Genomic DNA, 23,632 nt, shown 5'->3' on the forward strand with positions numbered 1-23,632 from the left:
TCTTTCCCCACCTAGCCATACACATCAGAATCCATTCAGGAAGACGGCTCTCTGATTAGCCTAGCCTGCCTGGGTTTAATATATATATATTTATTTATATATATAAATATATATTGGAAAAATGGCGTCGGTCAACCCATTTGATGTCAGTGATTCTGAGGAAGAAGCAGAACGACGTCCCAATGAGACGGTTGACACAGAAAGAAGCCCGAGCGAGGGGGCGCCAGGTCCACCGCCAGGCAATCCCTTCTCTCCGCCTGCAGATGCCGAGCCTCCGACACTGCTGCTGTCTAGCAACCGGACAAGCCCCAGCGGTGAGGGCATGTCGGTTTCGGCCGCGGCCACATCCACTATGGCAGGCGGTGTGGAGGCGCGGGTGTCTGTGGACGTTATCGCTGCTCAGCTATTGCGGGACCAGTACATTCTTACGGCCCTGGAGTTTCACACTGAACTGCTGGAAGCAGGCAGGGAGCTTCCGCGGCTAAGGGATTATTTCTCCAACCCTGGCAACTTCGAGCGACAAAGCGGCACTCCACCTGCCAAAGACCAGGTGCTCGGACCTGGAGGACCACTAAGTAAGTAGCGTTAGCTCATCTTGATGCTACTAGTAGCAGTTTGCCAACCCTGTCTTTACTGCGGTATCACATAAAGATAACTCACTAGCTCGCTAACGTTAGCTAAGAACCTGGCTGTAGTAGTCGGTTGATCTCGAGATCGCAGCTTTCTCTTCCTGCCCAAGCCCTTGAGGGCCGCACTCATCAGACTGGTTTTGTGGGTCAGTTATCTTGGCAGCTAGATCAGTGTCTTGGGTCATGATGAAAACCCTTTAAATTGACAGATGACGATCGATTGAAGGGGGTAGGCAATATTGTGACAGACCGGTTGTGATGGACCTGGTGAAATAAAACACCCCTTTCTTCAGGCCACCTGCAGGTCAGAAGTCAAACAAACTACAACTGCAGAGCAGTCATTAGGAAAGAGAGGTATTCTTGCGATGCCTGCCCTTAAATTATTAGTTGCAGATACTCCAAAAAATATATATTTTCTGTCAACTTTCTCAACATGCAACCTTGCATGCGTTCATCTTATTCTGAGCCAGACTCGTACAACACAATTAAATTAGCTGTTGCATGCTGTATGTCTTAAGCATTCTCATCTGCTTATGGGGCTTCTAATAGAATAACCAGTGCCTGAAGCTGGAGAGCCTCGTAGGCAAACACAACATGCAAATAATTACCATAGTTACCATCTGCATCACAAATAAACCTGGTTGTTTTACTCTAATAGCACATACGTAGCCTTACCTGTTGTGAAAAGGGATTGACTGTCATGAGATTCTTATAAAAAGATAATATTGACCAGCAATACAATTATTTAATTTTCTCATGATATCTGAACAAAACTTTAGGACAAAAATATTTAGCATTATCTGACTGTCTTTCTTTAAAACAAAATATCCATTAGAATCTGTCATATTTCATTATTGATCTGACAAAAAAGGCCGGCAAAAATTGATTTAAATTTCCTAGGGATTCTTAAAAGCTTTTTTTGTTTAGAGTATTATCCCAGTGTGTCCTGCGATTTGTATAGTAATAAAAGTACAACCCAGCCAGACATGCAGCTACAAAGTAAAGGTGACCTTCGACCCGGGGGAGAAATGGTTGACAAAGCTTTTGTTTAGCCCTATGAATGGAATTCAGCAACACTGCACCAAAAATACTGCACAAAGTTCTATGAAGCTTCCCCAGGTCAAAGGGCATCATATTGACTGAAGAAAACTCAATGGGGAAAAAAAAAGTTCAGTTGTGAAGACAGTGTTGGGGGATTGTTTAGAATTTGAAAATGTTCTACTGATTTTAAGTTACTGTTCTTTTATAATATGTTGTCCTAGTATCTTCTTTATTGTCTCAGAACAGACCCAACTTTGAGTTCCTGAATTACTTGAATTACTTGCAATATTTCTTTGTTGTTTCTGGTAAAACAGATTGTTTTTGGATCTTGATGATAAAGTGCTAAATCACAGCCGTGGATGCGATTCAGCTTGAAATTTAGTAGCAGCAAAGGCTTTTCACTATGCTCCAAATGTGACGGTCGTAGGGTGTTATCAGAATCAAAGCAAAGGAAAACCAGAATCCCAGTTTGGTTGTCATGCAGGACGGTCAGTACTTCAGAGTGTTCTCCTGTTATCTCGGGAGGCTGCTGTGTTGGCATCCTTTGGGTGTCAGGTTCTTGGTGTCCTTTGGGTCAGCAGTTTAAAACTGTACATTACTTGAAGATCAAAGCAGAAAACACAAACTGACTGTTCTACAAGTCGGACACAGAGAGCGCTCTAGTAACTGGATGAAACCCACAAAAGGTGTGGAACACGACGACCTTAAAAATAAGAAAGTCTTTGAAAAGCTTGACATACCGAGACATCTCCCGTATTGTGGTACTGACAGGATTGTCAAATGGGAATATTCATCTTAGTCTTCATAGCTGATGATGAAATATGACATGGAAGAAACAAAACTCTGGACCAAAATAGAAAGAAATGAAAAAAATACTATGTGCACGCAAAAGGGAGGACTTTGACTGACATCACGTCATGTTATGTTTCCTGCCAAATCCAACAGCAAGACCTCAATAATATATATTTTTTTCTTTTATTAGGAAATATTTATTTTATGTGAAATCTATTGTGAGATAGGGAAAATATCCACCAATATTCATATCACAAAGAAACTAATTAGCGGCTTAGAATCTCATTCTTTCAGAGGAGTAAAATTCGCAAATGCCACGTGTCATGTGAGCTATAAAAGTCAAATAAAACCCATTCCTCCTCTGCTGACCAGCTATAAATGTTTTTGATGGGGCCATTCAGAACACGGAGCCCGTGTCGGCTCATCATGTGCAGCTGATCGCAGCGAGCGGGGAGTGACTGGGCCGCCGCCGCTGCTGCAGCTGCTGCTCCCGCTCCCGGCCACATGACACAGCAAGACATTCCCCACCCTTTTTTTAATCATCAGCAGGAAGGTTTCAGCGATGTTCTCTTCACACCAGGGCTTAGTAATCAAATTGTTTTTTGTTCATATGACACATTTTATGGTGTAATGGCCGTATGTACGCTTTTGAAGCAAGAAAAAAAAAGCTAATTGTTTTTGGGGGGTTCTTAAATACAGACATAAGCTGCACACAGAATGAGTTTCATGTCGTGCTCAATGTTGAGATGCAGTCGGTTTGCCATAACTATGGACTTGTTTTGTGCATCTCTTGATCCAAACAACAACAAAAAAATTGTAATTATTTCAGAGTTTTTTATTTTTTTATTTTGTTTTTCTGTTGGACTCCTTCTAGCGATCTGAAGCGCATTTTTCTCATCACCCTTGTCTTGAGCCAAACTAAACATGCCTCATCCCGACAAGGTGTGAGTTTTCGCCATAATGTGACAGCCACAAAAAGCATTGACATTGCAAAATAAAAAATTGGAATACAAATACTTTCTTTCTTGTAATGGTAATCTGGAACCTGTTTAAGGTAAAAGTTCTTTTTGTGTGGGTAATTACTTAATATGATTGACAATAATTTAATTTTAAAAAACCATTCAATTGCATGCACCACTAACAATTGCATACCCTGCAATTAAGAGATGATAAATACTAACCAGTGTCCAGCCAGTTTATCTTTGTTGATAAACTGGTTGTACTAACAATGCAAGGGGATCATGTTTCTTTTATATCAGTTTAGGTTGGAAATGAACCCTAAACATTCCCTTTAGATGACCTGAGTAAATTTGAAATGCAATTTCAAATTATGAGTTCATTTATCAAAGGCAAAAAACTCCAAACAAACATGAATCTTTTGTCACTGGGGAGGAATCTTTGCTAACCCTGTTTTTTTTTTTGTTTTTGTTTTTTTGCTTTATAATTATCCTCATTGGAAGTTCGTACTTTGCTATTTCTTATTTAAAAACTGCTTTTTATATTTACGCAGGTGTCATGTGTGGCCAAAAATGTATAACATCTTTAAGGGGCAGTGTTTTTTACAGCACTGTTTATTGTTGGACCAGTCCCAGACTCCTTCAGCCTCTTTCAATATCTACTCTGATTTATGTCACGGTAATCTTACTACTGCCCCATTTGTCCCATGCTCCATTGTAAGCCAGTATTATTCTTGCCAAGAAGACTCTTCATTAAATTAAATGAGCTTGTTGGCAGCATCCTGCTATCGTATCTGGCCCCATTTTTTGTCAAATACTGCTTTGTTTCTACTCGGTGCTCGTTTATTGGCTGATTATTCACTTTCATTTTGATTCAGGCATATAAAAGAATCACTAAATGCCTGAAATTGTGTTTTTTTTTTTTGAGGTTGTGTTTAAATGTGCACACATTCAATTTCTCTGTTGTGGTGTGATGAACGGTTCCTAACTGAATTCTCGATGGATCCATGAGATGTATCCTTTTTGAAACTGTTTTTAAAATACTTAAAGCATAAAGTAAACAAGCTTGAGTTTTTTTTTTAGGCCAACACAACGTTTAGCCTGACCCTATCCAGTTTGTGGATGATAGAACAAATGCATTCCAGTGGAAAGAAAGCTAACACCATTGACGAAGCAAACCGGGCAGCCAAGCTCAGTGTAATATGATCCTGAATGTGCTTATTTATCAGCTTTATCTTTCCTCAAAAGTTTTACATTTGTTTTTCTTCCCCTATGCTCAGTTTTAAAGTTGCGTCCATTTCTATTGTGTTGAGCAAAATCTATTTTTTAATTGCAGTATATGTATGCGCTGCGAGGACTTTTCAGTTTATACTGATCTCTGCTTTAAAAGTTTATATGAACCAACTCTGTCAATGTGTGAAGGAGAAGGCGCCTACATTTTAAAGGGAGTGTCTCTGAAGCACTTTCCTAATTCATTGCCACATTTCTTAAGCTCTGTTAGCTGGGAATTCTTTGTGTAACTGTTGCGATTGATGTTACTCCTGTCTCACTGCCGCCTCTCTGTTCCTGTTTCTGTGCAGATCGAGCAGGCAGTATTAGCACCTTGGACTCTCTGGACTTTGCGCGTTACTCAGATGACGGCAACCGAGAGTCAGACGAACGGGTGGCAGGTAAGATGAACCATAGCGTCGGGGATCCAAGCAGCGACGGCTGTTTTACCTTTGGGGATATAAAAGAGGACAGGAGAGGAGAAATGGGCCAATACGTCCCATCAATTACTTCAGCTCCTTTAGCATGCGTGTTAGAGAATATTGCTAAAGTACGCAACGTTAAATAATTCAAACTTTTTGAATTGGCACTACCTTAAATGAGTGGTAGAGGTACATTTAAATTTCTTGTCAGATTTTGGGACTTGGGTTAAGGTTTTTGGAGCGCCACCTGAATTCTCAAACTTATGGTATCAGCCAGTGGTATTTTTGTCACTGTTTTTTTTTGTCTGTTTGTTTCTTCTTTATAATTGCACTTTATTACCACTTTGGAGCTGTCAACATTTTTCATAGTTGAATCAATTTCTAATTGTGTCTTGCACTATTTGAATACCATCTCACAACTCCACATGTAAAAGCACCTGCACCTGCTCAAGCATTAGCCTTTTCTTTGTTTTAAGGTGCATTTGGACGAGTAATTGTAGGTTGTTCACAAGGAATTCATTTAAAAAATCTATTTTTGTGGCAAAAATGTAGTCTTTATCCAGAGGATTTTTTATAAGTTCTAGCATCAGTTACATGTTAGCATTTACAATGCATAAAATAGAAGATTTAAAATGAACTGTTATTATCTTTTTGCTGTTGTCAGCACTGAGCCCCAAATGCCCAAAGTCATAACTCTAGTTTTGTTAGCAGAGCCGGAAATGTTCCTAAAGATCTCAGCCAAGGCTATCATGCAGATGGACTGAATGGGATCATTCCCAATAAATTACACTATTATTGAAAAGTTCATTTATTTCCGCAAATTAATTAAAAAAGTAAAACCTGCATATTGATCGATTCATTACACACAGAGAGAGATTTATTTCTAGCACTTATTCTGGTCATTGTAATAATTATTGAAACCACGTCAAATTCCTCAGAAAATAGAAATATTACATCGGATGAGTTAAAGACATCAGTTTTGAATGTATGAATGTTGGCATTTTTAAAAAGTAGGTTCGCAGTATACACATTCGGTACTTGGTTGAGCCTGCTTTTGCTTGAGTTACTCCATCAGAGCATCGTTACACAGAGGCGATCACCATATGGCTCTGCTTCAGTATTATGGAAGCCCAGTTTGCTTTAATAGATGTCTTTAGCTCGTCCACATTGCTAGGTTTGCCGTCTCTTGTCAACTTGCAGGCAGTGCTCTATAGATTCTCAGTAGGAGTTAGTTCAAGTGAGTCTGTGTTTTGCTGCTCTTGAAGCACTTGATCTGACCACACCTTATGAATCTTTGTTTCACAGCTTAGTCAAGGCTGTGGCAATCCATGTAGCTCACAGACACTTTTCTTTTCTTTTTTTTATTTTTTATTCAACCACACTGTTTTCTTCCGCTCAACTTTCCTCTACTTGAGTATGGCACTCTGAACAGGCAGCTTCTTTAGCAGTGACCTTTTTGTGGTTTATCTTGTGGATACTGCATGTCAAGTCTTCAGGTTGAATGTGGTCATAAAACCCTGTTTCAATATTAAAAATATACGTTTTTAATGGGACTAATGTAAAATTAAAATTTCCTGGAAAACAGAATTTTGAGTTTTCATTTGCTGTTTGGCGTAATTTTCAACATTTCCAGATATAAATTCTTGAAATATGTCTCTAATTGTGTAATGAAATTTATTGAGGTCCATATACATACCAAGTTCACCAATTTCCTTTTAGTTTGGGTCTTTTATCACTTGATTGAACTCAGAGACATTGACTATCAGATACAGTTACATCTATCATGCAGCAGAGATTTTGGTTTCACATCCATGAATGATGATTTGATAAAACGATTATTTACAGACACCTTTTCTGTCCAAAATGTGCACCTCCACCCCCACCACCCCCACCACCACCACTTTGATCCATACCTGTTGTCATCTCTCACAAAGTGCTCTTCTTGTTAAAACGCTGCCCCCCCAGCTGTCTGACTCTGGGTTTTCTGGCTTTCTCCTGACGTTGATCAAACCCCAGGGAAATTCTGGACAAGTCACTCCATCCAGACTAGCTTTTTGTTTTGATTATTTATTTATTTATTTTTTTTATTTTTTTATACCTCTCCCCGTTATTCAGTTCATGGGTTTCCATTTTGTTCAGATTGCAACCTGTGCACTCTTCATCTGTAGAAAAGGTTACATGAGATTATGATTAAAAAGACACAATTTTGTATTGCAGGAAGAACTTAGGTTAACTTTTACTTAATATAGAAATACAATCAGAGCAAAACACAGATTTTCAGTGCACAGATATGCAACGTTGTTTCCTTGCTCCATTGCTTATCACTTCTTGCGTGTGTTCTGACTCTGACGTGTGAATCTTGTTTGTTCCCTATTCTTTTTTTTTTAAACGTTAGGATTAGGAGCTTTTATTGCAAATAAAATATTTTATTCTCATACCTGCTGTTTCTCTGTAGTTTGTAAGACTTGAGAAACAATTAGCTAATTTGAACACGTTTTTGAAAGATGAAAAGAAAATATGACTCTGAAACTGAAACAAAAACTAAATCACGTCTGAATGATTTGACTCCTTTTTCTTTTAGCTCAGAGCCGATTTGTTGATGCAGCAATGCTAGAATCTGTGAAGAACAAGTTCCCTGATCAGCATTGTCCTTTGAGCACCTGGAAACCAATTGCCTAGGAGGAAACCTAGTGTCAGACAGCTTCTAGATTAGATAAAAAATATAAATTGACCACCATTTACAAGTTTGATGGCAGTAAAACCACCTGCCTGTCAATAAACCTACAGGCAGGTTTACCATGATCCTCTGCTGCATGCGTTTTTTTTTTTGGTTTGTTTTTCTATGAACCCATGATCTGCATGCTTTTTTTTTTCTTTTTTTTTTGCTTCATTTGATCTTCAGTGTCATCTTTGTTTAATTTTGTGCCCTGTGTTTGGTTGGATCCACTTCCTGTGTGTGTTGTCATTTCCTGTCCAGTGCTGGAGTTTGAGCTACGGAAAGCAAAGGAGACCATTCAGGCTCTGCGGGCCAACTTGACTCAGGCAGCAGGTGTGGCGTACTTTTAACTTCTTCTCCACCTCAACCTTTTCTTGTTACAGTTTTCTCTCTCTCTTTTTTTTTTTTTCTCATTACGAAGAACTTCAACGAGAAAGCTAATCCTCAGTACTGGTCCAAACATTTTTTTTATTATTTTATTTTATTTTTTTCCATTTTCTCAATTTCTCAGAGAGTGAAGTGGCATCTCAGGAGAGAAAAAACTTCAAATCGAGTCCTGAAATCCAGGTGGGGAATCTGTCGAAATAAAGTGAAAGGAAAATATTAGATTCATTCTTTAAAGCTTCATGAGATATAACCAAAAAAAGCTCTAGCTGAACTTTGACCCTGTTCTTTTCTCCTTCATCAGGAGCCCATACGCCCACTGGAGAAAAGAGCCTTAAACTTCCTTGTGAATGAATATTTATTAAAAAATGAATATAAACTCTCATCCATCACCTTTTCTGATGAAAACGATGATCAGGTAAAAGCTTTTCCCGTTCATAGGTTATTCTAACAAAAGATTTTCTTTTATTTTGAAGGAAAATAACATCCAACTGGTGATTTTAAGCACATTCACAGTTTTAGATCTGTTATTTAGATCCTTCCTTCTTATTCTGTTTTGTATTCATCTCCAGGACTTTGAATTGTGGGACGACGTCGGTCTCAACATCCCAAAGCCTCCCGACCTGTTGCAGCTCTACAGGAACGGTGGCAGCACGCTCTCCTCTCCAAGAGATAAGGTGGATGTGTCTGTCGGTGTGGCTTTTGGCGATCTTCCAGGAAACTGCATCGCACGAGAGCCCCAAAAGAAGCCTGACCTGTCGCAGCAGGTGTGTATAAGCAGTTTTCTGTATATGTGTATTTACAGTATTTACTTCTGTGCAACGCTGCATTGATGCAGTACCTCTGAAAAAAAGCAGCCCCAACTATTCACTTACGTAAAGATATTTTTCAGTTGGTGAAAATTTCTGTTTTTAAAAAAAAATCCCTTCTGTAAAATTTAGATTTTCTAAGAGTCTGAATATCCGTCTCGATCTTCATTCAACTCTTATAAAACCAAAGAATGTTGCTGAAGTCACTGATTACTTGCTATGTGTGATACACTTTTTTTCTTTTGCCAGAATTTCCCATTTTTTGTGTGTTTTCTCTAGCAACAGTCAGAAGTTGTGCAAGAACTGGAATACCAGCTGAACCTCCTGAACAGTGAGAAGCAGAGTCTTGCTGAGCAGATAAAGAAACTGCAGAGGTAGCTGCTTGCACACCACTCACTCGGGGGATGATATCGTCTTCTGTGCTGCTGATGAGCCTTTCATTCATTCATTCTTTTTTTTTTTTCTTTTTTTTTTATGGCTTGTTTTTAGTGATGCTTCAAAAACAATATCAGTATTTCTTTTTTTAAAATTGTTTCACAGTGAGATTCAGATCCTGAAAAAGAGCGTCTCGTCTCCGCCTCCCGCCACTCTGGAGCTTTGCTCCTCCGCTAGCTCTTCAAAGCCCTGCTCCACCAATCCTCCTTCTGTGGTGTGTGGCTTCTTTACCTATAATGTGTACAAATTATATAAACATATCCCTGTGTGTAACTCTCTAAGCAAGTTTTGTTTTTTTCTTGCTCTCAGCCTTCTTTAGATAACGGTCAGTATCTAGACATTCGAGGGGTGTCGGAGGCTGGAAATGACCTTGTATCGACCTCCACTCAGAACACATCACAGTCCCAACAGCAGACCTGCAACAAAGCTACGAGTCAACAACGCGTCCAGTTTGATCAACCAAATAGGTGAGTGGAAATCTGAGGAAACGTCACCTCCATATGTTCTTGTCATCCATCCATAATGACTGACTGATTTCACTCTGAAGTTAGTCACTGCATTACTTGTTTTATTTCATTAAACCTAAAATCTCTTGTCTGCACAAGTACCCAGAGCTGATTGTCAAACTCGTAATTTTTCTCAACACAAGAGACAGCTTCTGTGAAACACAGTTTTAAATTGTTTTCCATGTAACCAAAGGGCCACGTGAGTATGAAGTAATTTTAAAAATCACCATTACTGTATTTTTATCCTTCTGTTTATGTTTTGCTGTAACAACTAAAGTGAATGTTATCAATTTATGTCTGGGCAGCTTCAGTCACTTTTTTTTCCAAAAAGCATTTGTATTTATTTTTTTCTCTTCCAATCCAAAGCAACCATGGCTAAGTTAAATTGTTGTTTAAATGCTCTAAATATTTGAATAATATCAGGTATAAAATGATCCCAAAATTAACGGATGAAACCATTTTTCTGCGTAGTTACATCGTATGTCCACTAGATGGCGGTAGACATCTGGCTTTGCAGACAGGATGGACAGGCTGCCTTGTGTGAAAATGCAGATTTCTGCTCTTGCTGGCAGAGGATTTTTATTTTGTCGTTGTTTCAGCATTTTTACTTCTAATCCTTTCACTTATAACACTTAATGTCTCACCCATTACAGAATCACAGCTGTTTTTCCTGTCTACAACAGATGGACTGGATTCAGTTGAAGGCCATTCAACTTATATTCTCACAATACTGTTTTAATGTCTTTTTGCTCTTACGTAATTTAGCAAATTTTGTGTGCAAGTTAAACAGTTACATGCGCACCGTGGCAGGAGTTTAGCTCTTTTGCAGCTTGGCTCTGTTTGCACCTGTGTCATTTTGTGGTCGGAGCAATCGCCCAGCCCCTTTTTTTGGGGGGGGGGAATTAACAGGAATTGTGCAGCGCTGGACTATAATGATGGTTTCCAACGTGACTTTTTCCTGCCATTCCAGGAAGTTATCCCCAGTCTTCCAGCAAGCCCTGCTGTCTTTCTGCAGAATGTGCTCCGAGAGTCGACTCGGAGCCGAGGTCAGCGACACAAAATAGCAGGAAGAGGATCGATGCATTTCAGGGCAGCAGAAACTGATGCGTGTCCCTTCTGCCTCCAGGTGTCTCGCATAGCAGACAGCGAGGAAAGCGTGATGCTGATGCTGGGCCGCTGTCTTCCTCACATTGTCCCCAACGTCCTCCTTGCTAAACGAGAGGTAACCCTCCCCCCCACCACTTCTGCTGCCCCTCTGCGCTTCTCTTCCTCGCCACCCTGTATCCGATCAATCACATGCATCTTGTCTTAATATCCAATAGATGCACACAGAGCAGCAGGACTAAGCAGGGGGATTGTTTCGGGGAGCTCCAACGACTTGATGATCTTTGTTCTATGTTAGTTCTAATCCTTTAAGTCTAACTAAACTAAAGATTTATTAGCTTATTTTTGTTATGATAATTTTTTTAAATGTTTATATATTTTAGATATCAATAAAAATGACCTAATCTCCTTATCAGACTTTCCTTAACTTAGTTAAGCATGCTTCCACAATTTGACATTGCAGAAAGGTATACTTTCTTTTTCTTGCATACGTTTTTTCTTCAAGTAGTTGTTGAAACCCAGTTCAACCCCTGGCAAAAAGTATGGAATCACCAGTCTTGGATGAGCACTCATTCAGACATTTCATGCTGTAAAACAAACTCTGATCAAAAACATGATACAATAATAAGGTCATTATTATTGACTTGTTTTCAGCCAACAAGTTTCCTGAAAACTTGTTGGCTTTCAGGAATACTCAAAGAAATGAAGAGAAAACATTGTGGAAGTCAGCAAATGATACTTTTATTGATCAAGCATAGGGAAATAAATATGGAGTCACTCAATTCTGAGGAAAAAAGTGTGGAATCACTCAAAGTGGAGGTAGGAAAAAAGGATACACCCAGTCTATTTCCTTTCCCTAAATGGACACCTGCTCCAGATTAGATGTGCCCGTTAGTCTGCAGTTAAAAACACCTGCAGTCATGACGCCTTGGAGGGCTGCTGGACAAAGTGGAGTGGCGAGAACCATGGCTCCAACAAGAGAAATGTCCCTTGAAACAAAAGAGAGGATTGTGAAACTTCTTGAAGGAGGTAACCCTTCAAGCATGGTTGCTAAAGATGTGGGCTGTTCACAGTCAGCTGTATCCCAGATATGGACCAAATGCAAACAGCATGGAATAGTTGTTAAAGCCAAGTGTACTGGTAGACCAAGAAAGACATCAAAGCGTCAAGACAAACAACTTAAGGCCATTTGTCTTGAAAACCGAAAAATTACAACTAAACAGATGAAACATAAATGGGAGGAAGCTGGAGTCAATGTATGTGACCGAACCGTAAGAAATCGCCTAAAGGATATGGGATTTCAATACAGGAAAGCTAAACAAAAACCAGCATTGGCACCTAAACATAAAAAAACAAGACTCCAATGGGCTAAAGAGAGGCAATCATGGACTGTGGACGACTGGATGAAAGTTACCTTCAGTGATGAGTCAAGAATCTGCATTAGACAAGGTGAAGATGCTGGAACTTTTGTTTGGTGCCATTCCAGTGAGATTTATGAAGAGGCCTGCCTGAAGAAAACAACCAAATTGCCACAGTCCTTGATGATATGGGGCTACATGTCAGGCAAAGGCACTGGGGAGATGACTGTGGTTAATTCTTCTATCCATGCACAAGTTTACATTGACATTTTGGACAGTTTTCTCATCCCTTCAATTGAATAGATGTTTGGTGATGATTAAATAATTTTCCAAGATGACAATGCATCGTTGCCATAGGGCAAAAACAGTGAAGGCATTCCTTGAAGAAAGACGCATTCAGTCGATGTCATGGCCTGCAAATAGTCCAGATCCCAACCCAATTGAAAACCTGTGGTGGAGATTGGAAAAAAATGGTCCACAAGAAGGCTCCAACCTGCAAAGATGATCTGGCAACTGCTGTCAAAGAGAGTTGGCACCAAATTGATGCAGAATACTGTTTGTCGCTCATTAAGTTCATGCCTCAGAGACTAAAAGCTGTTATAAAAGCAAAAGGTGGTGTAACTAAATACTAGTGATGTATTTTGAATGGTCTTTTGTTTATGTTTTTCATGAGTCCACACTTTTTTCCTCAGAATTGAGTGACTCCATATTTATTTCCCTGTGTTTGATCAATAAAAGTATCATTTGCTGACTTCCACAATGTTTTCTCTTCATTTCTTTGAGTATTCCTGAAAGCCAACAAGTTGCACTTTGGAATGACCTTATTATTGTATCATGTTTTTGATCCGAGTTTGTTTTACAGGATGAAATGTCTGAATGAGTGCTCATCCAAGACTGGTGATTCCATACTTTTTGCCAGGGGTTGTATACCTGTAGCGTGACGGTGCACACTGTGTTGGAGGCTTGCAGTCTTCTGGAGGGTGGTTTGTTATTTAAATGTCAACCCGCAAAATTTGCGCAGCGTTTTATAGAGTTTACTTAGCAAATAAACATTCCCAGCCTGTAAATCTCCTGCTGTCTTGTGTCTCATCTATTGATTTTGAAATGTCATCCTGTTTTAAGGAGGCATTCGTTTTCACTTTATCATCCTCATCGCCATTTCTCCGCTGCTACTTTGGATTGGTCTGTCACATTTTTGCTGGCCTTTTGCCTCTTCACTGGTTTTTATTTCTACTCCTCTTTTCGTCTCACTCATTCTCTCACTCTCATGCATGCCTCTCTTCTAGAGAATGGTTTCACATCTTTGCCAGGTGAGTCTTTCACGCACTCATCTGCATGGTTCTGGCGTGTAGATTTAAGCGACTTATGGCCAACTTTCCCCTGAAGCTACAACTGCTAAGAGAGGCGGCAAATAAGTGCATTAAATAAGTAAATGCATACAAGAGCGCAAGTAAATCCAGAATTATTTCCCGTAGCTTAAAAAAATTCTTGAGTTTTGCTATCCTGCTGTACAAGATTGCCAAAGTTTAGCAGTTTTAGCTTTTTAGGGGTTTTGTGTGATTTTTTTTTTCCTGCTTATTTTCCACTAGTTGATGAAGCTTTTCTATTCCTGATGTTGGAATATTCTGGTTGAAAAATTGATACCAGTTAATTAATCTTTAACATGTTTTCAACAAGCACAGTTGAAATCAGAAATGTACGTTCACCAAATAAAAAGACACTTTTTATTTCTCACTATTCGAAGTGAAATCAGACCAAACTTCTGTTTTATTTCAGTTAGAATTAGTAAAATTATATCTATTTGTTAAATGCCACATTAATAAGAAACGTATGAAAGGAAACCCAAATGGCTTGCCTTCTGTTTTATTGTTTTGTTTGTTTTTGTTTTTTTATCTTTTAAAGCACTTTGCTCTATAAATAAAGATTGAGTGATTGATTGATCCAAGTCATAAATTTCAAATCCATTACTACCAAAAACCATTGAAAGGTATGTGAGATTCGGATTTTGTTTACATTATCTTTTTGATTATTTAGATTTCTCTGACATATTTTCAAGGATTTTTTTTTTTTATTGTCATACCAGCTTTGCTTGTTTTGTGGAACAAGATTTGGACTCGGGTCTCAGATTAAAATCAAATGCATAAATAAACAATAAAGTAATTTTAACTTGCCTAAAACAAAAGAAGTTTGGTCCAATTTAACTTCAGACAGTGATCAGTGACAAACGAGGGTATTTGTGTCTTTTTATTTGGTGCATCTCAGCTTTCTGGTTAAAACTTCAAAGATGTTTTTCTTTTTGTTATTTTATTTTTTTTTAACTGTCATGTTATCAAAAACGAGTTTTTGATACCCCATAAATTCGTTCACGTTTGTCATGTTTCAGCACAAACATCCATCTATTTTATTGGGGAAAAATATTAGATTTACCAGCACAAAGAAGTAAATGACTAAAGTTTCTCTTACAACTTTTAGAACACCACATATTCCACCATTGCAAGAATAGACTCACAAATTGTTGTCGTTAAAAATTTTGAAAGCTTTCCACTGATTCTCAATTTATTTATTTTTATCCAGAATTATCCTGTATGTAGCTCCTTCCATCTGCCCATTAACTCAGACCAACTTCATTGTTTCTGCTGAGGGGGGGAAATAACAGCATGTTCACATTAGGATGCTGCCACCACCGTGTTTTTCTTTGTAACACGTGAAGGGGGATATTTTCTGCAACCACCGCATTCTGAATATAAAGATTTACATGTTAATGGCTGAATACAAATGTACACCTCACTTTTCAGATTTTGTTGGGAAAAGCGTGTTTAATTACTTTGTGGTGCTGCATCACAATGCGAAGAAGTTCATGAGGTATGAATACATTTGTAAGGTCATTTCAGTAGTACTGAATCAAAATTAAAATTTCTTTCTGCCCCTTTTTCTTATCTCACACAGTAGATAATGATATTGAAGAGCAAGTGGTATAAAATAGGGGGAAAAAAAGTGTTGAAATAGGTCAAGCAGTAACCGTGGCTCCCCTCGAACTTAAAAAAAAAAAACAGACACCTGCACAGGTGTACACACTGACTACCTGCATGCAGTTTGTGTTTATGTCTGTCTATTGTACACAAATACAAAGTATTTGAATCTTCGAACCGTGTTAAAACGTGATACATCACAACTTGTGATTGTCTAAAAGAGGTAAGTCTGGTTGTAGTGAATTGCAGTTTCACTGCTTTGCATATCGCCTTGGCAATGTAGGCGTAGTGAACCTTGGGCCGTTAAGAAGCTCCTAATCTCCTTCCTAAATCAAGGCAAACAAAGCAAAGGGAGAGGTTGGTGAGAAATAAAATTACAGGGAAATGCTAATCCTCTGGAGCCCCTCTTTAGTGTTGTGGACTTTGCTCTGTGTCAGTTGGATTCACAGATCATTACCCCGTGTATTCATAAGCACAGGCAGCTGCTCACACTTTTGCTTTGCAACTTGAAACTTTGTGCCCACAAGCCTGGGGACGAGACTTTAGTTTAAATGCGAGACCCACTGAAAAGCAAAATATGTTTGACCTGAAACAGTGAGTTGTTTCAGGCTGCCTGCCACCTGGCTTTGTTATTAGACTCTGTAAATCAGTAAACATTGCGTTTGTGTTTCAGGTACAAGACTCTATTGTAGTGCTGAAATTTGAACTTGCATCCAATTAATTTCTTTTGTTTGTAGTCTTGTTCTAAAACATCAGCTTCTCAATTTCATTTTGTACATACAAAAAAGTACACCAATGAGAATTTTGTGGCCAATTTCCAATCATTTTGCAAACATTTTGCTTTCTGTTTGTGACAAAAAAACAACAACAAACTGGACTAAAAAGATTTGTCTAGATCAGTGTTTCTCAACCCCACCCGCTCTGCATGTTTTAGATGTGCCTCTATTCCAGAACTGCTGATTCAAATGACTGCATGACTGTCAAGTACTGCAGAAGTCTGTTCATCACCCAGAGATACAATTCAGGTGTGAGGCAGAAGGGAAATACCTAAAACATGCAGGACGGGGGCGATTAGGACCAGGGTTGAGAAACACTGGTCTAGAATAAGAAAACTTGAAAAAACTTGTAAATTATATTGTTCTCTTGTCACTCTATAAACATCCCAGACTTACCTAAGACAATTTAGAAACACAATTTAAAATCAGGTGGATTTCTTCATTGCAGGAATTTGCATGTTGAGTTTTTTTTTTTTTTTGGTGAGTAGGTAAATTTCAGATTTCAGAATAAGATTCATTTTGTATTCTATGTGATTTTTATTATTTTAAGCACCTCACCGTTTTGTTGGTATTGTGGCCTATGAGTACCTGGAGAGAACCTATACGTGCATAAAGAGAACATGCAGAAAGGCCACAGACCAGGATTCAAACCTAGGACCTTATTGCTGCACAGCAACAGTGCTACCAGTTTTACATGGAAAATAATACACATCAGATTCCTCATTCAAATGAATTTGAGAAACACAAAAACCATTCAGCATCTGTTGTTGAGGGGCCTGACATCTTGGTTAAGACAACATCATCTTGTTTGGCATCGCATTTGTCTGTGTTGTGCAGCAATTTACCCAAAATCTGTTTTAAATTGAAATTCAGTTAATTTAGTGTGTGGCGCAGTCCTTGAATGTCCGTATAGAGTAGCTCTGGTCTTTGAAGAGAAACATTGAGCCAATTTGTTCCTCGGCCTCATTTTTCCCACAGTGTTTCCCAGAACAGGTCAGTTAGGTGTGTTTAACCCCCTAAAGGAGTCTGTCTTTCAGAAACACAAGGGTTCGTACTCGAATAAAGTCGGGGTGGTTTCAAGGATCTTGGATGTGTGCGCTCTGTGAATTCCTCCGGTCATTTAATCGAGCCTGTGCTGTAGGCTTTTAGAAAACTGCTTTCATGAAGTGCTTTCAGAAGCCAAGGCAAAAAAAATTATTAAATGTGACAGCTAGATTTGTTTGAACTCCGTTCCTTTGCAACGTCTGAACACATGAACTGATTTCACCCACACAGGACTTGTCATTAGACACATAAAACCATCCAGTGATACTTTATTATTGGATTTTTCTGTAGTTTGTACAAGTCCGCCAGCCTGGCACTAACTTCACAAGGTCGGTCTAGCTTTGAGCATTGAGCGAGTGACTCACCAGAACCCTATCTTTACCCAGTCCTCTCGATAATATCCTAGTGTCGGTGTTCCGCTTGCTCCTCCAGAGGCTTGGCAGGAGAATATTATATCTTCTCGGAAAGGAAGAAAAAAAAAAATATTTTTAACTCCGTTTGCACTCTTTAATTTTGGTGTGTTTGTAGGGAATGTAGGACTGACCGCAGTTTGGCCATGGAGGCCCTCTATCAAGGGCAACTGAGCACTCTCCCTTCTGGCTAGAGGTCCCATGAACTCTGCCTGAACTCTGAAGTAGAGCTCAGATTTAGAAGGGGAGCTTGGTGTGTGTGTGTGCGTGTGTGTGTGTGTGTCTGTCAATATCCAGCTGTGTCTGTGTGTATGCATGCAGTTTGTAAGCTTCTACAGTACGTAACATTAAATGTGTGTGTGTGTGTGTGTGACTCCAAAGCTGAATGAGTCCTTATAAGACCGACATGATATTTGAGGTAAGCAAGTTTTCAGCGGTATTAAAGGAACTCCCTATTTTCCAAAAGTTACCCTATGTGTCGTATTCTGCCTGTGACGTTCCAATTTTCTTCCCGTTTTTATTGACCTAACCTCCTCCTGTATTGCTCCTGCTTCTCCATTGACTGACCTGCTCAATGTCAACCACTTTTTCTTCTTTTTTTTTTTTTTTTTGAGCTGCATATGAAATTTAATGTAATGTGAGACCTTGTGTTTGTCCTCTTCTCCCCCTCAGGAGCTGATTCCCCTCATACTGTGCACTGCATGCCTTCACCCAGAACCTAAGGAGAGGGACCAGCTCCTCCACATCCTCTTCAACCTGATCAAGAGACCAGATGATGAGCAGAGGTAACCCTGTATATCGTAAACATAACGGACACAGGTTTAATTGTTCGGTATCTTTTTAGGTTTTGCCATCCTGCTTAGATGAAGGAGAATAATACAGTGCTCGTCCACTGACGCTTTCTCATGTAAGTCAATTTGTGTGCCCGTAGACAAATGATCCTGACGGGCTGCGTTGCCTTCGCAAGACACGTGGGTCCCACTCGAGTCGAAGCCGAGCTGCTTCCTCAATGTTGGGAGCAGGTATGGCACATTCAGTGCAATCAACACCATTTTTATTTTATTTTTTCACTTGATACCACTGAATTTAGTTGCCTATCAATAGACATTTATCCCTAGACCTACAGCATTATCCCATCCATCAATTTTCTTTACACCCTTCTCCGTAATGGGATCAGGAGGGGAGCTGGCGCCTGCGCGAGAGGCGGGGTACACCCTGGTCAGGTCCCATGTTACAACAGGTCTACTTTATTTGTGTAGCACATTTCAGCAGCAAGGCAGTTCAAAGTGATTTACATCAGAAAAACATCATACAGTAGCCAGTTGTGCAAGCCATTAAACACCAAAGTTGGGGACTTTTCAGATTTTTATCGGTGTCACATTTGGAAGATCGTGTCTTGTTTTCCTTCTGCTTTGCAGTTGTATGAAAGACAAGTGTGTGAATACGTTGATGGTGATGCTAGTGAGCTCACAAAATGTAACAACGCTGTATGTGTCAAGTTATATTAATAATGGACAAATTCAACCATCAGTTAACTGCATATGTAATGTTTTCCCTTATTATTTCTTAATGTTTCATATTTTACTCTAGACAAAAAAAATACTGTTACTTTCTTTTAAGCTATTTTACCATTTATCCAGGGTCAAAGGTCAAGATTTTTAATCATTCCATTTATTTCGAGTGCCTATATAGATATATTCAAATGTAAATTATGCAAGAGATGTCCTAAGCTTTAATGCAAAACGTAAATTATAAGTAAATCACTTTGTTTCAGTGAGAAATCTGTTTAGTGCTGCTCTGATTATGAAAATTACTTTCAGTGCTTTGTGAGAGACCCTGGCAGGAATGAGATAGCAGTTTTGTTTTTATTGCCACCTGTGCAACCACACTCATGATCAACAGAAAGCAATTGCCTCGGCAATGGCCACCGCCAGCCGTCCAGAGGCTGAGAATCTGCAGACAAAGACAAACTGTGGTTTCCACAGGGTCAGCATGTTTATGACACTCCACTTGTTTCCATTCCATTGTGACTGCAACCTCAGTCTGTCTGTCTGTCTTCCTTTTCAACTTGTGTTCCTCTTTTACATTCAACATTTGTGTGCGCACGTTTGGCCTCTGCAGATTAACCACAAATATCCGGAGAGGCGGTTGTTGGTGGCTGAAGCCTGTGGAGCCTTAGCTCCGTACCTGCCTGTAAGTTTTAAACTGAGCACAGAGCAGAGTTCAAACGAGGATTATGTAGGTTTGTCGGCTTCTTTTCTTAAAATCCCTGACTTCTTCCCTCCTATTTCCAGAAGGAAATCCGTAGCTCGCTGGTGCTGTCTATGCTGCAGCAGATGCTGGCTGAGGACAAGGCTGACATGGTCAGAGAGGCTGTGGTCAAAAGTCTGGGTATTATTATGGGTTACATTGATGACTCTGACAAATACGCCCAGGTAAATATCCTGGGAAGAGGAATGTAAATCATGGCTTTCTTTTTAATCCCACTCAACTGATCCACGCAAACTGCTGCTTTGTCCGTTGCAGGGATTTGAGTTAATGCTGCTCTCGCTTGGGGACCCATCAGAGCGGGTGGTCAACGCAGTCCACCAGGTCTTCATTCCTGCCTTCGCTGCCTGGACCACAGAGCTGGGCACCCTGCACACTGCACTCATACCTTCTCTGCTGGCTCGTATAGAGAAGCTGCTTACAGTTGAGTTTCTGTGTGTTGCTTTATTTGGGGTCTGCCGTCGTTCGCTTTTCGTGCTAACTGAGACTTCTCTCTTTCCGCAGCAGGGAGAACACGGCCTGGACGAGCACAAGCTTCATGTTTTTCTGTCGGCTCTCCAGTCCCTGATTCCACCTCTGTTTGCAGTGGTGCTGCAGAATGCACCCTTCACCAGCAGAGCCAAGCCACACGAAGACATACCTGCTATAGAAGGTAAAACGCCCGAGAATGCACATGCGTCTCCGTTTACGAAAATCGCAATAGGTCAGCAGAAGCTTTGGCCGAAAGATGCGGTGAATGAGCAGCGTTTGTCTGTCGCCCAGTGACCCGGTTCCCGAGGCCGGCCTCTCCTCTTCAGGACATGGCTATCATCATTGGGAACAGAGAGCTGCTCAGCTCCCTGCTGCTCCTCTATGACCACCAGCTGGAGCATGAAGGAACCACTGGGTGGGAAAGCCTGCTGTGGGTGGTCAACCAGCTGTAAGAGATACGCACATGGGCACTTAATGTAAAACCTACTAGATTAGGGGAAATTAACACCAATTTAAGACGTTCAGCAAAATTTTAATGACTCAGGTTAAACTTGTTTTTGGAGATTTCAACTAATGTAAATAGATACATTTAGACTGTGACTTGCACATGTATGCTGCTTGAACCACAAACAACACTATTTTATGGAGATTATAAATGATAGACCAACATGTCATTTAAGCTTTTCAAAACATATAAACTATAAACTCAAGGAGTAGTTTATGGGAGGCTTGTTCCAGAAAACCTTTATTTGTGACTGCAACAACAGCTTTACAGAGCAGTGCTGAATACGTGCCGCACTTTTCAGATTTTTATCTGAAGAAACAAAAACAAAATCGGAACAGTGCCTCATTTGTCGGCGTCTTTCATAAAATACAATTAAGTTTATAGATGTGATGAGACGAAGCATAGAAAGTTTAAACACTATTAATATTGTAAACACTGTTTTCAGTAATCTACACATATTAAACGTTGTATTGAAATTTTCACAAAATCGTCAATTTCATTTCTTGTCTGTATTTTGACCAGCCTTCCTCAGCTCATAGATATTGTGGGTCGCATCAACGTGACTTCGTCAACCTGCGTTCACGAGTTCTCTCGCTTTTTCTGGAGGTTCTGTCGCACGTTTGGCAAGATCTTCACCAACACTAAGGTAAACTCCGGTCAACTACCACGCTTTAGTTTACCGAGTTGTTATATGAGGCAGTCATAATTTTCTGTCTTGGTTTATTTTACGAGTCTAAGTTTCAAGTCTAGTGCTATTACTGTATCAAATGTTTTAGCTAGTTGACTTTTAAAGCTGTGCCAGTATTCACGTCAAACAAGCTATTTTTTATTTTTTTTTCTAAGATGAGTGACATGGATGTTCTGTATGTGTCGTCTGGCTTGTTTAGGTGAAGCCTCAGTTCCAGGAGATTCTAAGACTATCAGAAGAGAATGTTGGTAAGGGCTATTTTACTTTCTCTCATTTTTTTATGTGTTTATATCTTGTTCTAAACTCTCTCAAGAGAATGTTGATAGATGAAGTTTAAACTCTAGACACAATTGATGTAAACAAGCTATTTGGAGTCAGCGTTGGGTGTTCCCCCTCTTCTTCTTCTTCTTGTTTCTTTTCTGTTGTTGTTGTTTTTAATTCCAGACATGTTTGTGCAGTTATAACGGGGTCCTTGGTTTCATTTAGCTGCCAAGTCATTTAGCGTTGGTATTGTGGCCATTTATGAAATGTGTTTTCATCTGAAACTCTGTCAGTGTTGAGGTTATCCTGATCTTTACATAGCATGGGTCTTATTCTGTGGGTTTCTGGAAGACCACAATACAATAGAAGTATAATCAGGCCACATTTCTTTCAGGCAAAGTCATGGTAACAAATGTGGGCCATTATGTGATTCACTGCCAATCATCTCCCCATATATGTATGCAGTTGTTTCTTCATTTTACTAATTGATCAAGCACAATGAAAGGATGTTAAAGCACATGTGCACGCTCCTCTCGATGTAATAGTTTGATCGTTACACGTTGCTTTAGAAACGCATTTCTGCAGCAGGAGTATTTTTATTTTCTTCTTGTAACTTATTAAAAAGCTGAATTTCTTCCATACTATTTTAACATCAAGTACTGTTGTGTAATAAAATGTTCTCCACTCTGTGTGGTTCACCTAACTTCTATTTTTCATTGCTCTGTCAGACGCCTCAGCAGGGAACGGCATACTGACCAAAGCTACAGTCCCAATCTATGCCACTGGAGTGCTGACGTGTTACAATCAGGTAACTTTAAATCTACAGAGAGCCTAATGCTGTTTTTTTTTTTTTTTCATGCGACATGCACCTGGCTTTTCCTGGTCAATATTTGATGTGATTACTAGATTATCCTTTTTTTAAAAGACCATGTGTAAGTTTTATATTCATTCACAATTTAAATGTAACAAATGATGAGCATAAATGAAATTATTTGTTAGAGATTCCTCAATATAAAGGGGTTGAAATAAGATTATCCACATTTATGCTCAGCAGACAATGCATCAGCAAATGCACTGTTTATTTCATAATGATATTCATTCATTTTTCTTCTAAATTTTGCATTATCTATGTTTTAAATTGCTCACTGGGTAACAGAAAATTAGATTTAAAGAAGTCTAATTTTAATGTAAACAACAAAAAATGTAGGAAGCACTTAAAAACGCTGATACAGAAATGAATAATCATTTTGTGTGTTGGAACCAGGGACACATGATACATAATTAGCACTGGTATCAGCCGACATTAGTAATATTTTAACATATCAGTCTAATAAGTTTTTAATCAGTTTTTTGTCATAACAGTAGTATTAATATCTGATTTCTGCCCAAATTTTCATATTGGTACCTACATATGCAGATATGAAAATGCTATTATGTTAGATTTGTATGGACTCAGATGATGTAGCCGAACAAATCTATGCAGGAGGAAGATCGCAAGCTGTTGGTGGGTTTCCTGGAGGACGTCATGACGACCCTGTCTCTGTCTCACGCTCCTCTCGACAGCCTGAAGGCCTCCTTTGTAGAACTTGGGTAAGGCACAAACACACAAATAAATACATATAACATAAGAATAATTTAACGGATGACAGCTAAGTTTGTCGTTTCATGTTTTTGCCCATGTCAGTGCCAACCCAGTGTATCATGAGCTGCTGCTGACTGTTTTATGGTACGGGGTTGTCCATACGTCTGCTCTGGTGCGGTGTACCGCAGCGCGAATGTTTGAGGTACAAACTAAACTCTTATATCAATTTTTATTCAT

General features: G+C 39.4%; 1 protein-coding gene across 10 annotated transcripts in view; it reads left to right on the forward strand.

Annotated features, from left to right (window-relative positions):
• The first annotated feature begins 14 nt into the window (after window positions 1-14).
• Window positions 15-23,632, forward strand: part of relch (RAB11 binding and LisH domain, coiled-coil and HEAT repeat containing) — a 35,332-nt gene continuing 11,714 nt past the window's right edge. For 3 of the 10 annotated variants that reach the window (XM_008396137.3, XM_008396141.3, XM_008396138.3), the window contains exons 1-24: window positions 15-575; window positions 4,999-5,088; window positions 8,087-8,158; window positions 8,337-8,392; window positions 8,514-8,627; window positions 8,782-8,976; window positions 9,298-9,392; window positions 9,559-9,667; window positions 9,763-9,920; window positions 10,930-11,005; window positions 11,086-11,181; window positions 13,708-13,731; window positions 18,293-18,405; window positions 18,552-18,642; window positions 19,742-19,813; window positions 19,915-20,055; window positions 20,147-20,311; window positions 20,393-20,540; window positions 20,651-20,807; window positions 21,387-21,510; window positions 21,752-21,800; window positions 22,542-22,621; window positions 23,297-23,403; window positions 23,498-23,597. In XM_008396137.3, coding sequence (XP_008394359.2) covers window positions 122-575; window positions 4,999-5,088; window positions 8,087-8,158; window positions 8,337-8,392; window positions 8,514-8,627; window positions 8,782-8,976; window positions 9,298-9,392; window positions 9,559-9,667; window positions 9,763-9,920; window positions 10,930-11,005; window positions 11,086-11,181; window positions 13,708-13,731; window positions 18,293-18,405; window positions 18,552-18,642; window positions 19,742-19,813; window positions 19,915-20,055; window positions 20,147-20,311; window positions 20,393-20,540; window positions 20,651-20,807; window positions 21,387-21,510; window positions 21,752-21,800; window positions 22,542-22,621; window positions 23,297-23,403; window positions 23,498-23,597 — 2,886 coding nt within the window. In that variant the 5' untranslated portion in view covers window positions 15-121. The remainder of the gene's footprint in view (window positions 576-4,998; window positions 5,089-8,086; window positions 8,159-8,336; window positions 8,393-8,513; window positions 8,628-8,781; window positions 8,977-9,297; window positions 9,393-9,558; window positions 9,668-9,762; window positions 9,921-10,929; window positions 11,006-11,085; window positions 11,182-13,707; window positions 13,732-18,292; window positions 18,406-18,551; window positions 18,643-19,741; window positions 19,814-19,914; window positions 20,056-20,146; window positions 20,312-20,392; window positions 20,541-20,650; window positions 20,808-21,386; window positions 21,511-21,751; window positions 21,801-22,541; window positions 22,622-23,296; window positions 23,404-23,497; window positions 23,598-23,632) is intronic. The other 7 variants (XM_008396142.3, XM_008396143.3, XM_081601927.1 and 4 more) reach the window with 5 other exon arrangements.

Source organism: Poecilia reticulata, chromosome 20 (assembly GCF_904066995.2).
Source record: "Poecilia reticulata chromosome 20, P_reticulata-male-v2, whole genome shotgun sequence".
Classification (NCBI taxonomy): Eukaryota; Metazoa; Chordata; class Actinopteri; order Cyprinodontiformes; family Poeciliidae; genus Poecilia; species Poecilia reticulata.